We start from the raw sequence: 15,237 nt of genomic DNA, 5'->3' as shown, positions 1-15,237 counted from the left end.
CCAGGCTGGTCTAGAACTCCTGACCTCAGGTGATCCACCTGCATCGGCCTCCCAAAGTGCTGGGATTACAGGTGTGAGCCACCACGCCTGGCCTTTAGCCTGAACATTTAAAATTCATAAATTAGCCCAAAGTACATCCCATGGACTACAACAGAAAGCATCCCATTTTCTAAACTGTTGCCTTTGTGACTCTCCAACATACTGTTAAGTAAAGATAAGATCATTAATGATCCCGTGATGAGCTAGATAATGCATCAGCCTCTCTTATATTTAATATAAATCTAAAAGGAAAGCAATAGTGTTGAAACGTAAGGCATTGAGACACAGTGATGGAGGTCACATCTAAGAGTTCAGGAGCACGGAATATTTGACAGTGTTCTTTACGTCAACTAAACAGCAAGAACACTCCTTAGGAGTTCCTGTGGTACTCCAACAGGGGGACTTCCAAGGTTTTAAGAAGTACTTGTGCAGAGAACTGGAGACGATTCCCTACCTGACGTCTGCAGGGTCTTCCGTGACGAGCACATCGGTCTTGCAGCTGGCCAGAGGGTTGATGGACAGCTCCACCGGCGGAACCACAAAGCTTTTGCTGACAGGAAGCCAGAGGCCTTGGCCCAAGCTGAAAGTAGACCTGCAATGTAAGAGTTTCCATTGGGGAACTCCCTGGGAAGCAGAGAGCAAACAGACAAAAGGGGCCCCTGTTCCCATCCCTTCTAGGGCAATTTCCTAATTCTCCACCCATGTCCCCTGCATTATTTAAGGAATGATGTCGGCCAACTTTCTCCAGAACTGGATGATCATTTCTCAAATCTGTTAAACATTTAGCTCATGAATTGCTTTGTGTTACTAAGTTCCTTTTCCTGATTTACTAGTGGACTCCGTGAGGATAGGGACCATTGCCGCTCTGATTTTCCAGCAGTCCTGACATACAGCAGGTGTTCCACAAGCGACTGCTATGTCAGCAGGGACAGTCTGGCACAAAGGTTAAGAGCATGGACTTTGAATCAGTTTGAACTAAAATCTGATTTCCAGTGCTGCCACTTAATTTGCTGTATGTCTTTATCTACATGTGTATTGAAGTTTTACACAAGATTTTGTGGAGGTAGTGGGAAGAGGTTCTATGGTTACAGAGTATTTTTAAACCACTGGACTTAATAATCAGTAATGTCTCCTCCAGTTCAAGTATCTGAGTCTATAAGTCTAGCTGCCAGACAAATGGGAATTAGATTCCCATAGCAACCTGGGCCATGATGGTACATTAGTGCCAGGGAGGGTTGTTTTGTACTCAGTGCAGCTCAGAAGAGCACAGGCTCAATAGTCTAAGGATGCATGACCACATCTTCCTATCAGTCCTTTCTCCATTTCCCAGAATTATGCCCAAACAAGAAAGCCAACTCACCTGAGAATCTTTTCAGGGGCTTGCTCCCCTGTCACCAGATCATAGCCCCTCTCAAGTGTTGTGTAGGGCCAAGGTCTATGGGAAGAAGGAGAGGGGAGAGGAGATGACATTAGTCAGAGGCAGGTAGGATTCGCACGTGGCCACTGCTCTAGAGCAGCTTTACAAACAACCACATTCTGCAGAAATAATTATTGGGCAAGACTATTTATATTATAAAAGAATGTCTCCAATTTACAGAAGGATTCAGCACTTTCATAAAGTGTACATGTCCATTCAGGAGTCTGTTTGAAAATGTTATTCTTTTTCTTTGTCAGTCCACTTAAGAAAGTGTTCACTGACTACTTTGTTTGCGTGGGTGACTTAAATGTCAGCCTTTGTTCTAGAATATTCATCAATCATGTACCTTTAATACTAAAATGTGATTCCATGGGTTTTGCAGGAACACTACTTCCCATTGGGTTTTGCAGGAACATTACTGTTGCAGAGAAAGAGTCTTCTTTGTGGAGATGCCTGGGGCCTCTGGTAACACAACAGAGGAGGTAAAACTCGGTCCTGCACTGTCCTGGACCTAAAGCCCTTTGTCACTCACCCTTCACTCTGTCCCCAGTCACTGCGCACACACAGGTGTCTGTGAACAGGGTCAGGGGCATAGCCTTCATAGCAGCTGCACTCTCCTGTAAGTGAAAAGAAAAACAATTATTGTGAAGTAGAGTCTCCCCAAATAGGCTTTTCCCCGGTTTGCCTGTTTTCCTAAGACTTATATGAAGTGAGCTGCTTAGTTTTAGAAAAGGCACATGGAAAGAGGGCAATCTGGTCCATTGATCACTGTGGTTAACAGAGTTTACTCCTTTGTTCATTCACTCATTTATTCCTTCAACAAGTCCTGGTCACACTCTGGGAGGCGCTCAGCTCAGCAGTGGAGATACAGAGGTCAAAGTGGTAATCCAGCCGCTGAAGGAGCTCACAACTTAAGACAGGGAAACAGGAAGTGATCAGGTGGCTACAAATGGAGGTCGTCCTTTCAAATATTAAAATTACGATAAAGTGCATTTACTCTAGAGGCATAATCAGAAAACTGAGTTATCTCCATCTGAATGAAGAGGTCTTCACTTTCCATAAATCCCAAATTAAATGCCACCATCTTCAAGAAACCTTTGATTTCCCCCTTCAGAAAAATCCCGTCTGTAGTCTCCTGGTTTTATTTTGGGTTGTTTTTCATTTTAAAATTGTTTCTCCCCTCCTCCCCTTCCCTCTACTGCCATCTCTTCTCTTGTCCTCTTTTCTCCTCTCCCTCTCTCTTGCCATTCTTTTTCATTTCCTTCCCTTCCATCCATTCGTTCATGAATCCATCCATCCATCCATTATTTTTTTTCAGGCCATGGCTTACGCTTGGTTGCATGAATGCTTGCTAGCATTACACACTGCCTTAAGTACATTCTCTCATTGGCCAAGTTCATTTCAAGTGGCCAGCATATGTCCCATTTCCTAGTATATCTTTGGAGTCCAGAATCCTAGAGGTGATTTCAGAATCTCTCTGTCCTACTCCCAGCTGTTGTCATTTATTCTCTACTGTATACTTAAGGTATAGAATTTCTTTTTCTCTTTTTTTTGAGACTGAGAGTCTCACTCCATCGCCCAGACTGGAGTGCAGTGGCATGATCTTAGCTCACTGAAACCTCCTCCTCCCAGGTTCAAGTGATTCTCCTGTCTCAGCTTCCCAAGTAACTGGGATTACAGGCATGAATCACCATGCCCAGCTAATTTTTGTATTTTAGGTAGAGATGGGGTTTCATCATGTTAGCCAGGCTAGTCTCGAACTCCTGAACTCAAGTGATCTGCCCATCTCAGCCTCCCAAAGTGCTGGGATTACAGGTGTGAGCCACCGTGCCTGGCCTAGAAACATTTTTTGATTTAATGAGTTACTGCTTTTTTCTCTAAGGTGTATTTGTGGGATGCTTAAAGATGGTTTACCAAAAATAAATTCTATTTAAAAATGTGTTTGGGTAATACTACCCTATTCCTTAAAGCCAGTGTAGTGTGATTCTCCATCAGGGTGATACATACACGATTTTCACCAACTTATTTTCCTTTGGGAGCCTTGTTGGTGGAATGACTCACAGGATTATAATTCTATGGAAAACCTCTTGGGAAATGCTGGTAGGAACCGCCCTGGCTTTGCCTACTGCCTAGAATAGGGTTGGTGCTTAACAATATGAGTTGAATGAATAATCAACTATCTGTTATGGCTCTGGTAAACTTCCAGGCTAATGAGGTTGGCTTGTCTTCTTTCTCATCTTCTTGTAATCACATTTTCTCTCTCTCTCTGTATGTCTCTCTCTCACAGACACACACACACACACACACACACACACACACACACACAGAGAGAGATAAACCTGTCACCCTTGGATCCTACAGTGATCCTGATAGATAGGACCCAAAAGTTTTCAAATCATGTCCGTGGAAATGTATTACTTCACAGAGATTTTGGGACTATGCAAATTTTATATTTTACTTTTTCTTAAAGGTTTTATTTTTAAATTTTTAAAAATACAAAAACAAGAATAAACACTCAGATATCACATGCCAGAATTTAGGATACTGAAGAAAGTATCAGTTGCCAGATAAACTTATTTTATCCAGGCTTCAGGGAAAAAAAAATAATCTCCTGTCATCTTTGTTTCATCTAAAAGGATACTGAGGATGAGTCAAGGTGCCAACAAGCTCATGCTATTTGCAACTACATATTTTGTGAATCAGGATTTTCTCAACTTTATACAACTAAAACACAACATTGTAGTAAATAGAATACTAGGGTAACATGGGTTCTACAACTATCACCCTTAACTCTGGATTTTGAAATGTATGTATTCATCAAGTAAAATTACTGTTCTCTCTGAATAACTGTAAATGTTATATATTTAACCTTCTATGAAGCATTCTGAGTGTTTAAAAACACTGTAACTTGTTTTATAGATGACACTGCTGCTTAATCTTTGTATTCCCAGCACCTATTGACAAATAGCCTGCACTTCATGAATGCTGCCTGAACAAAAAATGGTAGTAAGACAGAGTATGGAGTGAAGAATGGGTCAGAGATAGTATTCAAAATATGCAGAATGAGGTTGTTGAAAGACATAAGGAGAGACAGAAGACAGGTCCTTTTCCTCTTATCTGCTTACCTGGAAAATAAGGAGGGTTTACTCACAGGTAAAAATGGTTTCTGTACTCCTCCCCTGCAACGTCACGCCTAGGGTCTTCCACCAAGTGGAAGTGCTGTAAGTATTGCTGCCTAATAAACTGATTGTTGCCAGAGGTAAGGGGAATGGAAGGAAAAGGCTAAGAGCCTTGAATGTGGACGAAAATAATTTACCAAAGGGGGGAGGGGCAGGAGTCACTAATGATGTGTTAAAATGCAACAGTCCCTTCATGAAATATTCACCACTTTAAACACATCTAATATTAAAGATTAAAAGTCCTGGGATTTGTCCTCGAGACTCCCTGGACTGATTTATGATCTGCCACAAGCCACAGGCCTCATGATTCATAATGGCAGAGGTAAAATGGTTACCTCTGGCAAAGGAGTAGGAAGTCAGGCTGGGGTGGGCGAGGAGGGGCCAGCAAGGAGGATCCCTCTTCTTTATGGAAAGGGCAAAGGCTGAGGTCCCTGTCTCTCCTGCGGTGACCTGCAGGAGATAGCACAGTTCACTTCTTTCCTCTTTCTCTCGGTTTTGGAAATACTGGTGAGATTGAGAAATTTATTCAGAAAAAGGGTGCTGCTATGTTTTTCTTTCCTCCTTGTGTGCTTACTAGGCAAGTTTTCCCTGACTCACAATGGATCATTAGTTACTGATGCTCATTATACAACAAATACATATTTTGCAATTAAGAGGCATTCACCCTGGAGACCCCCATGAGGCTGCCTGGAGAACAGAAAGTAGGCAGACGGAAAAGTCCCTGAGTGCTAGCAGCTGGTGGACGTGGTCCCATCCTCTTGCTCTCTCCCTAGTTGTGTGGCCTTAGTCAGCTTTTTGGTTTCAGCTTTCTCATTTACAGAATAGGGATGATAGCAATGTCCATTTCCTAGAGCTGATGTAAGAACAAATTGAAATAGTAAAGAATAAAGCTAGTGGCTCAGGTGACAACTAGTTGATGGTGAAGAAGTGAGTTTCTGGGTACTATGCACACTACACGGGTGCAACATATGAATGTAACAAACCCGTAAATGTACCCCCTATATAAATAAAAGTTGAATTAAAAAAAAGTGTTTCCTTCCCTTTAATTCCAAGCTGGCCACTGGGTTCTGATATATATTTACATTTAGACAAAACTGTCACCCCTAACTCCTTACATATTAGACATGTAGAGACACAAATTACCTCCTTTTGGGGCCTCAGTTTCTCCTTCTGTAAAACGGAAGGTTGGAGTAGATCACACATCAGTTCTGAGCACCAAGAGTCAGCTGTTTTCATTGCCTTTCCAAATCGCTAACCTCTGCTTTCTGGATACTGTTTGTTTTAGTTTCAGCTGCAATAATTCTTAGCAGCAGCCTGGGTCTCTAGCAAGATCTCCATCAATGCCATAGGTATTGGCTGTATTGACTCCTGTTTCCTATTTTGCTGGCTCAGCTAAATCTCCACTATTTGCAACCAGGCATTTCCTTCTTGTCAGATGCAAAGCCTCTGACAGCCAGAGCTGAGGGTAATTAACCTCTTCCCTGGGTGAGTCCTTTCTTCAACTCTGCTTCTGCACACCCAGAGCAGCAAGGCCATCAAAGAACAGTTCTCCAGGGATATGTGTAACCGGGCTGACTGTGAACTCCCACACTCCCTATCCCTATAACTTTAGTACCTTCCTTGCTCACTACTGCATCTCAGCACCTCCTGCATTGCCTGGTGCAGAGTAGGGATTCAGTAAATAAATGCTAAATAGATAAAGGGATATATTTCACAATAGTAATGCCTATGCCAATGGAACAGGGCAATAATTTTTACTTGCCTGTTCCCCCACTAAGCTGAGAATTTCTTGATGGCAAAAACATTTTCTTAATCATCCTGTATTCTAATAATTAGTATAGTGCATGATAAAGGGTTGGCAAGTCATTTACTGAATGAATGAATGAATGAATGAATGAATGAATGAATTAGCGAATTCATACATATATCATGATTATCATGAATTTAGGCTGAGTTCATTTAGAATAATGATGACTCTGCTGAGGACTGGAAGAAACTTTCTACATCCAAGATAGGTATTTGCCAAGGAAACAAAGAGTGCAAACACAAGTGCTGATGAAAGGTCCAAAATAGAATTTTATTTCACATCAGAGTAGAAAAGACCCTTCAAGACCAGCTAGTTCAAACTTTCCCAGTTTCATTATTCAGAAGAAGAAACTCAAGCTAAGAGAGTAAAGGAGTTTGTCCAAATCACTGGCCTAGCCTCTGGGCCAGCCGGGATGAAAACCCAGGGTTCTCGGCCGCCACTTCAGTGTCCTTTTGCTGCATTGGTGGTATCAATAGTTCAAAGCATTCTGAAGCCTTTTGTAGCAATTTTTTTGTACAAAAGGTTTTTTTGATATTACTAAGTTTTCTAAAAATGAGAGCATTTACAAACGGGTATTATTTAAACAGTAAAATGAATTTGAAATGCCCGTAAGTGCATTCAAGACATACATTTATGTGTTGTTAATAATGAAGACCTAAAAAAAGAATTCACTCTCTTCGTTATATTGGTTCTCATAAGGGAATTCAGTTAGATGGTTTTCTATCTGGCTAGTTACCAGAACTGTGTTATCAGCAGTAGATGAGTTGCGTTGATTTTGAAAGATTTACTCTTCATGTCTCCTGGCTGCCATTGGTTGAGGTCTCTTTCTATGTTGTATGCATTCTCAGTCCAGAAACTCTTGGGTAAAAACAACAGAACGCCTTGATCATGAACCATCTGTGTTCATCTCCTGTGAGGCTCTTCCAAACAGGACAGTGCCTTCTTGTTAATCACATAAGGCCAGTAGGCTGGTGAAATGGTTCAGAGTGTGGGTGGGCCATGAAATCATCATGTACTGCATTCAAATCCTGGATCTGCCTGCCACTTCAAGTTTGTAAGAACCCGATACATTGCATCTTCTCTCCCTGAGCCTGTCTCCTTGATCTGTACTGGAGCTGGTATCATATACCTGTGGAAAGGATCAAGTGCTGTATTTGAAAAATCCTCAGCACGGTCTTTGGCACATTTCTTCTTGCTGAGAACACAACGGCTGTTTGAGTCCATACAATTATTGTTCTCGGGTAGGAGGGGCCCGTCCACTATGCTGTTTTAGTGGGAAGGAAAGGTGCTTAGAATGAAGGATGGTCAAAAATCCAAGGTATGCCCTTCGCAAAACCCAAAAGACCACAGTTTCTTTATCTGTAATTTGGGGTGTTTTTTTTTTCAAATTATTATTATTATTGTTTTAGAGACAGGGTGTTGCTCTCTTGCCCAAATTGGAGTTCGGTGGTGCAATCATGGCTCACTGCAGCCTTGAGCTTTTGGGCTCAAGAGATCCTCCTGCCTCAGCCTCTCAAGTAGATAGGACTATAGGCACGTGCCATCATTCCCAGCTAATTTTTAAATATTTTGTGAAATGAGATCTAACTATGTTGCAGAAGTTGAGGGCAGTTTGAATGAGATAATCCCCAAAGGTGTTCCTGGGTTTCCAGAGCTACGAAGACATGTTACCTGTGTCCATGGCAGGCCCTGCTGAAGGAGGTATGGGTACGGACAAGGCATAAGCTAGAGGCCGCTGCCTCCTCCATCCCAGCAGCACAGAGGAGCTCATGGCTTGCCCATGAGAGTGCAAAGCCTCCTTCATAAGCCATCCTGGCTGTCTGACTCCCCTCCCCAAACCCTGTCATTCTGTTATGATTCCATTTTCACTTGCTTCTAACTCAGTCATCACTTATCACCACCGGCCAGGGACGCTGCCTGCTGTTCACTTTCTTATTTACTCTTCTTGTCACTGTGGTTTGAAAAGGCATCTCTCTCGGCCCTCAGAGCAATAAACATGGCACTCTTCCCCATTCTGACTCCAAGTGGGCCACCCTGGGCCTTTTCACCTCTGTATCTCTGTAACTCAACTCAAGGCCAGGCACGTAGTGGGCAAAGCATGGGTTGGGCATAACATTATGAGGGTCTGCTTTGTGCTAAAAATGGTGTGTGACATTTGACATGTGTCATTGCATGTCACAGCCGTGACTAGTACAAGGAGGAAGGTACTGATGCCCTCCTTGTAAAATGAGGAAACTGAAGCTGAGACTCGACTAGTCACCTGCCCTAGGTCATAGGGCCAGGTCTCCAAAGCTCATGCTCGCTTACACCACCATAAACATCACAACAGTAAATATAACCACAAGGACAATAACAAGGACAGCTGCCTTTGACAGTGATCACGTGTGAGACACTGAGGGTCATTTCTCTGCAGTACTTAATCATGCATTTGCTTCTTTGCCATGGTTAATTGTGGGAAGAGTACATTTTCTTTCCTGCCCTTTGTCTTCAGGCTTGGCATATGACTTGCTTTGGTCAATGGGATGATGACATCCAGAACTTAAATAATCAAGGTTTCAAATATATTTATGTGGATAGGCTTTGTGTTTTGCACTCCTGCCTCTTGCCATGAGAAAGAACACCTCCAGGCTGTGGCTGGTCCGTGAAGGAAGAGAGATGTGTGGAACAGATCTGGATTCATCCTCAGCTTAGAGCCAAGGGCAGCTGAGTGCTGGCTAGATCAGTCCACCCAGATGTGTGACAAAGGAGAAAAAGGTGCTTACTTATAGTTGTTGACAATAAAATGTGATTGATATGCAGCATTATTTTGGCAAAAGTTTCTGATGTACTTTAAACCTAGATGTCCACATCTCTATGAGTAATGGTACACTTTATTTCCTAATTGAAAACTTCAGAAAAACTTCTAACTGGGCCCTATTTTGTACCCTCAGCATCTGAATGATATCTGAATCCCACTGACTCTACCTCTTTGGTTTTATCCAGACCCATTTATTCCCATCTCTCTTCTCTGTCACTGGCCTAGTTCAGGCCCTCAGCATTGTCCATGTGCTATGAACCTATTTTCCGTGTCCCTACATCCAATCTGACTGTTGGCCAGTTATCTTTTCAAAGAACAGTTATCTGTACCCATGGCCTTCCCCAAAAACTATCAGTGGTTTTCAGTTGCCTTCAGGGTAGAGGTCATATATACCAGTCTAGCATTCAAAGTCTTTCATCATTGGCCCCAGCCAATTTTTCCAACCTCATCAATAACTCTACCTCCCTGTGGCTTTTATGCTCCAATTTTTTCTGAGTCTATAGGTAAGAGCAGGGTCTCTTGAGACCAACCTTCAGACCCTTTGAAGCTTCTTTCAGCAGGTCTGCCTTGGTTCTACCCATGGGTACCACTCAGAGATCCCACTCAAGCAAAGACTGAGCCCTAGAGAGAGACAAAGTCAATGAAGGACAGACGAAAGTAAGAGGGAGAGGAGAAAAGGGAAAATTAAGTGGCAAACAATTATTTAGTAAAAGAATGAGATAATTTGGGCAGTGTTGAGTATAACTAATGTCATCAGGGGATACATTTTACAGCCCTGAATCCTCTGCAAATCATTCTACCTTTCTGGACCTCAGCCTTCCCATCTGTAAAATGAGTAGGTAGTATTTGGATATCCCACTTTTCCAAATCTTGTTCAAATTCTAGCCCTTGATTCTTCTTCTAATATATTCTGGTCTTGTTTCTTGAAATCAGCATCTCTCTTGTGATTCAGGAAGCAGGATAAGTTTGGGGGCTTGGGGAGATGGAGGCTTGGTAGGCAAAGAACATGATTCGAGTGAAATAACAAGAGGATATAATTAGAAGCTTTATGAAATGAGGAAGATTCTTTATAAGTCTACTCAGCCAAATGTGTTGTGTGACCTGAGGCAGTTCCCTCCCTCCCTAGGGCTCAGTTTCTCTATCTGTATAGTGAGGAGGCTAGTCTTAACATCTGAGCAACCTCACATGGGTGTCTCTGATGTCCCTTTCTTCCTTATACTGCTGGTGTGAGACCTTCAAACCTTGCTCTTTCCAAAGCACTGACACAAATGTGGACTCTGCATTGTAGCTGCCAGCCCCTCATTGTCATTCATCAGCATGCCTCTGAGAGCACAAAGAAAAAATAATCAGAGGCTGAAAGGTTCTGGTGGCACAGGCTGGTGATCAGGTCTGATAGAGATTAGAGTCCTTAATCAAGGCTACATGGGGGCTAATTGGTGTTGGCTCAGCTCGTGTCGGCAGCCCATACGGGGTGGTCAGGCTGCTGAGAGGCTGCCAGCCAGGACCCATGAGGGCCCCCACTCCAGGTTCTCAGCCAGGGCAACCTTTTCCACTGGCCCCATTCCCTTTCTTTCTAGCCTCTTCCACCTCTGAGTGCACCACACACACGATTATATAGTATTAGTGTCTAGGAGAAAAACATGTGGCAAAGAGCTTCCTGCAAAATCATGGCCGATTAAGGATGGAGTGGGGTGAAGAAATCTCACTAATAGCCTGGAATGGACACAGAGCAGATCTTTCCAACAATCCAGAAGGATCTGGCTTCAGTTTATGAACACAGGATGCTTAACATGCATGCACAGAGCTGAGCCTGCTGGTGAGAGGCTGGCCTCTCCCCACCCTCACTGTACCCCAGAGCCCTGCAACCTCTAAGCTTCTCAGATGCACTGGGAAGGCATGGAGAGCAAAGGGAGGCAGCCTGGTAAGGGGAAAGGCGTCGGCCTGGCAACCAAGGACATTGGAAGCTGGATCCTCTGTGGCCTGCATCAATCACTGCAGCTCTGGGCTTCATCAGAAAATGGGCATCTTAAACCCAATTTTAAAAATTGTCACAAGGATTGCAGACAATATATTAAAAACAGTTACTGCACTGCCAGACGTGTAGGCAGCACTTGGTATGTTGTAGTGTCGTTATCGTGATTGCTGCCAGCACTGCTGTCCTTGCTGTGCTGTTGTCCAGGCTGCTCCACCCCCCTATCCCCCTGCAGTCACGCTTCCTCCTTGATTTGGTGCCCTTGCCCCTCTGGGCTGTAGCTGCCCTTCCAGGCTTTCTGCTGTGTTAGTTCCTCCTTTTCTCCTCCCGACCCGATTCATCTCTGTTCCAGATCTTACTGCTGCGGACCAGCTACCCTTCTCTGGATAATTCCTCTATACCTGGCACAGGGGAGATGGAGGCAGAGAGATGAATCCATCCTATTTTCCTACCTTCAAACAGCTGGCATTGGCGTAGGAAGACTTGGAGGAAAGTATATCACTGCACAAGGTGTGATTCAGGCTAAAAGAGGAGTGTGCGCAAAGAGGTATAGGAGCCCAAGAGAGGATTGTTGAGCTCTGCCCAGGATGGGGGCTTATCAATGAAAAGGGAGGGTAAGAGTAATAATAAGAGGAAACCCACAGGGATAACTACCTGCCAGGCAGTGTGGGAAGTTCTTTGTTTAGATTAACTCACATGATCCTTCCAATAAACCTACGAGGTAGGCTCTATTACTAACCCCATCTTGCAGGCGAGGGGATAGAGGCCCAGAGGGGTAGTACCCTGCTTGCTGAAGGTCACAAAGTCAAGTGTGCCAGAGCCAGAACTGGAATCCATCCAGCAGCTGTGCCGCTCCAGAGATGGTGCTGCTGTCCCCAGGCTGCATTGACTCCCTTTCCAGGGGAATTAAGAGTTTTACAGAGAAAACAACAGGGACGAAGGCAGGCCACAGTGTGCATGGAAAATGGTGGGCCCTTTTGCTTTGCTGGATCAGTGGGGTACATTGCAGGCACAGACAGAAGCTTAATGTGCACTGAGGAATCCTGCCCTGGTTCTGCAGGTATGAAGAAGCAGTCCCTGGTAACTGCCACATCCCCTCTGCAAAAATACAGTTGTGCCCCCTTATGTACAAGATGAGTTCCAACCCACCCAGTGGACGCCTGAAACTGTGGATAGTACTGAACCCTATTTATATGGTTTGGCTCTGTGTCCCCAATTGAATCTCATGTTGAGTTGTAATCCCCAGTGCTGGGGGAATGACCTGGAGGGAGGTGACTGGATTATGGAGACGGACTTCCCCCTTGCTGTTCTCATGATAGCGAGTAAGTTCTTATGAGATCTGGTTGTTTAAAAGCATGTAGCCTTAGTCAAGGCTACATGGGGACTGACTGGTGTTGGCTCAGCTCATGTGTGCAACCCTGGTGGGGTGTCCAGGCTGCTGAGAGGCTGCCAGCCAGGTCCCATGAGGGTCTCTGCTCTAGGTTCTCAACCAGGGCAACCCTTTCCACTGGGCCCCCTCACTCTCTCTCTCCCTTCTGTTCTGCCATGTGAAGATTGTGCCTGCTTCCCCTTCACCTTCTGCCATAATTGTAAGTTTTCTGAGGCCTACCAGCCATGCTTCCTGTACAGCCTGTGGAACTGTGAGTCAATTAAAGCTCCTTTCTTCATAAATTACCCAGTCTCAGGTAGTTCTTTATAGCAGTGTGAGAACAGATTAATGAACCCATATTTACTATGTTTTTGTCCTATATGTACATATCTATAACATTTAATTTCTAAATTAGGCACAACAAGAGATTAAGAACAATAAATAAAAATAAAATAGAACAAGTATAACAATCCGCTGATATCACTAGTCTTGCAATTGGGGCCATAATTAAGTAAAATAAGGATTATCCAAACATACACACTGTGACACCTTGACAGATCTGATAACTGAGATGGCTACTAAGTGACTGACTGGCAATTAGCATATACAGCGTGGATACTATGGACAAGGGAATGATTCATATCCTGGTGGGATGGAGCAAAACAGTGTGAGATTTCATCACACTACTCAGAATGCAGCCCAATATAAAAGTTATAAATTGTTTATTTCTGGTATTTTCCATTTAATATTTTCAGACTGCAGTTGACTGTGGGTAACAGATACTGTAGAAAGTGAAATGATGGATGAGGGGGAACTTCTCTAGTCATTCCCAGATGTGGAATTCAGCTGTTAGGGTGGCGAGAGACAAGTTTAAAAGCAGAGAAGACAGGCACTGGAGTCAGAATGGAAGTAGAGCTATGCATTTGCCAATCAATAGCTCAGTGACTTTGTAAAACTTCCTGTCTTCACCCAAGACTTAGCTTCCTTATTTCTAAGTTAATCATGCCAGCCCTTCTCATTGAGCAACACAAAAAATGGGCTCCATAAGTATCACCTGCTATTGCTGTGACTATTATTAGGGAGCCGGTGGCTTTAATGTTCTTTCCTGACCATGGTTCTTATTCCAGACCTCTTAGTTATCACTTAGAAAAAGGCAGATACTAAGAGATGCTCATGAAGTTTGTTAATCATGATCACTTTTGATCCACCATTTTGCCTTTAAGCCACCTAACCACCCTGTGAAGCAGGTGCTCATATCCTGATTTTACACAGAAGGAAACTGAAGCCCGACAGTGTTCAATGACTTGACCTCAGTTCATCTAGCAAGAAAGCAACAGGGTCAAGATTAGAACCCTGACCTGCTTGACTCTGAAGTCAGAGCCCCCCACCGCAACTGTACCATGTAAGATGAATGAATTCAGCACAACCCGGTGTCTCATCAAAATGCCCTTTGTGACCCTACTTGGCCATCTACCATACTTCTATAGGAGCTTAAAGGAATGCAGATGAGATCATGCTATGTGGTTGCCCACTTCATGGGATCCTAGAACTCTTTTCCTGCAAGTTGCTGGGTGGTCTTACTCAAGCCATCTCATCTCTCTGAGTTTCATCATTTTTACCTAAAAGATAGGGAACACAGCTCTGTTCTCCCTTATTCATGAGAATGCCATGAGGATAAAATATATGCTTAAACCGTTCAGAATACATGATGATTAATAATTCAATTCCCCGCCTGAACAAAACCTGAAACAGCAAAGTGAAATATACAAAATAAATTAAGCCAAGGGTAATTATTCATTTTGCAAAAGGGTTCTTCACTCCACAGAAGAGACTCATTGATATTTTTTTTTCCAAGCAGCAGCTATCTTTGGGAATTTAAAATTAAATTCCATTAATACAATTATAGCAAAAATACTAATGATTTTCCGGAGTGCACTTTGAGTGCAATGGGCCATACCTGTGTGTCCTGCCCATGGCATCAGACAAGGCAGTCTAGAGAGCCAGAAGGGGTCAGAGAGAACTGGGACCTTTGCTTTTCTCTAGTTAAGAATTTGAGGAAAAAAAAGAGAAGGTGGATTGCGTGCTCTTTCTGAGGGGTTCCTTTCTCAGAGTGACCTCAGCCTCAATTGCAGGCAGATGGTCAGGGTCACAGCTAGTTTCCCCAGCAAACAAGAGGATTGCCATTTCCAGTCTCTTCCATCTGGAATATTATACCGTTTTACATAATGTGTACATTCAGCTGAACCCAGCTAATTTTCACTTTGCTAATCTAACTTCTGATTATATTCATGGTTTTTTTTTTTTTTTTTTAAACCAAGTTTTGCTTTTGTCGCCCAGGTTGGAATGCAATTGTGTAATCTTGGCTCACTGTAACCTCCACCTCCTGGGTTCAAGCAATTCTCCTGCCTCAGCCTCCCAAGTAGCTGGGATTACAGGCACCCACCACCAGGCCCAGCTAATTTTTGTAACTTTAGTAGAGACAGGCTTTTGCCATGTTGGCCAGGTTAGTCTCAAACTCCTGAGCTCAGGTGATCTACCTGCCTCGGCCTCCCAAAGTGCTGGGATTACAGGCGTGAGCCACTGTGCCTGGCCCCCTGCCCTGTTTCTGCTTTATGTTTTCTCTCTTTCTCTTCATCTCTGTCTCTCTTTCTGTTTCT

The 15,237-nt window shown here is 43.6% G+C and overlaps 1 protein-coding gene across 1 annotated transcript in view; it reads right to left on the bottom strand.

Annotated features, from left to right (window-relative positions):
* Nucleotides 1–15,237, bottom strand: part of LOC105538642 (astrotactin-2) — an 844,928-nt gene that overhangs the window by 397,742 nt on the left and 431,949 nt on the right. Inside the window, exons 8-10 of the mRNA XM_011978544.1 lie at nt 1,989–2,073; nt 1,400–1,474; nt 494–631 (exon numbers count right to left, since the gene is read on the bottom strand). Coding sequence (XP_011833934.1) covers nt 494–631; nt 1,400–1,474; nt 1,989–2,073 — 298 coding nt within the window. The remainder of the gene's footprint in view (nt 1–493; nt 632–1,399; nt 1,475–1,988; nt 2,074–15,237) is intronic.

This window comes from Mandrillus leucophaeus, unplaced genomic scaffold (assembly GCF_000951045.1).
Source record: "Mandrillus leucophaeus isolate KB7577 unplaced genomic scaffold, Mleu.le_1.0 Scaffold196, whole genome shotgun sequence".
NCBI lineage: Eukaryota > Metazoa > Chordata > Mammalia > Primates > Cercopithecidae > Mandrillus > Mandrillus leucophaeus.
Note: the sequence above shows the minus strand (reverse complement) of the source record. Positions and strands in the feature narration are given on the sequence as shown.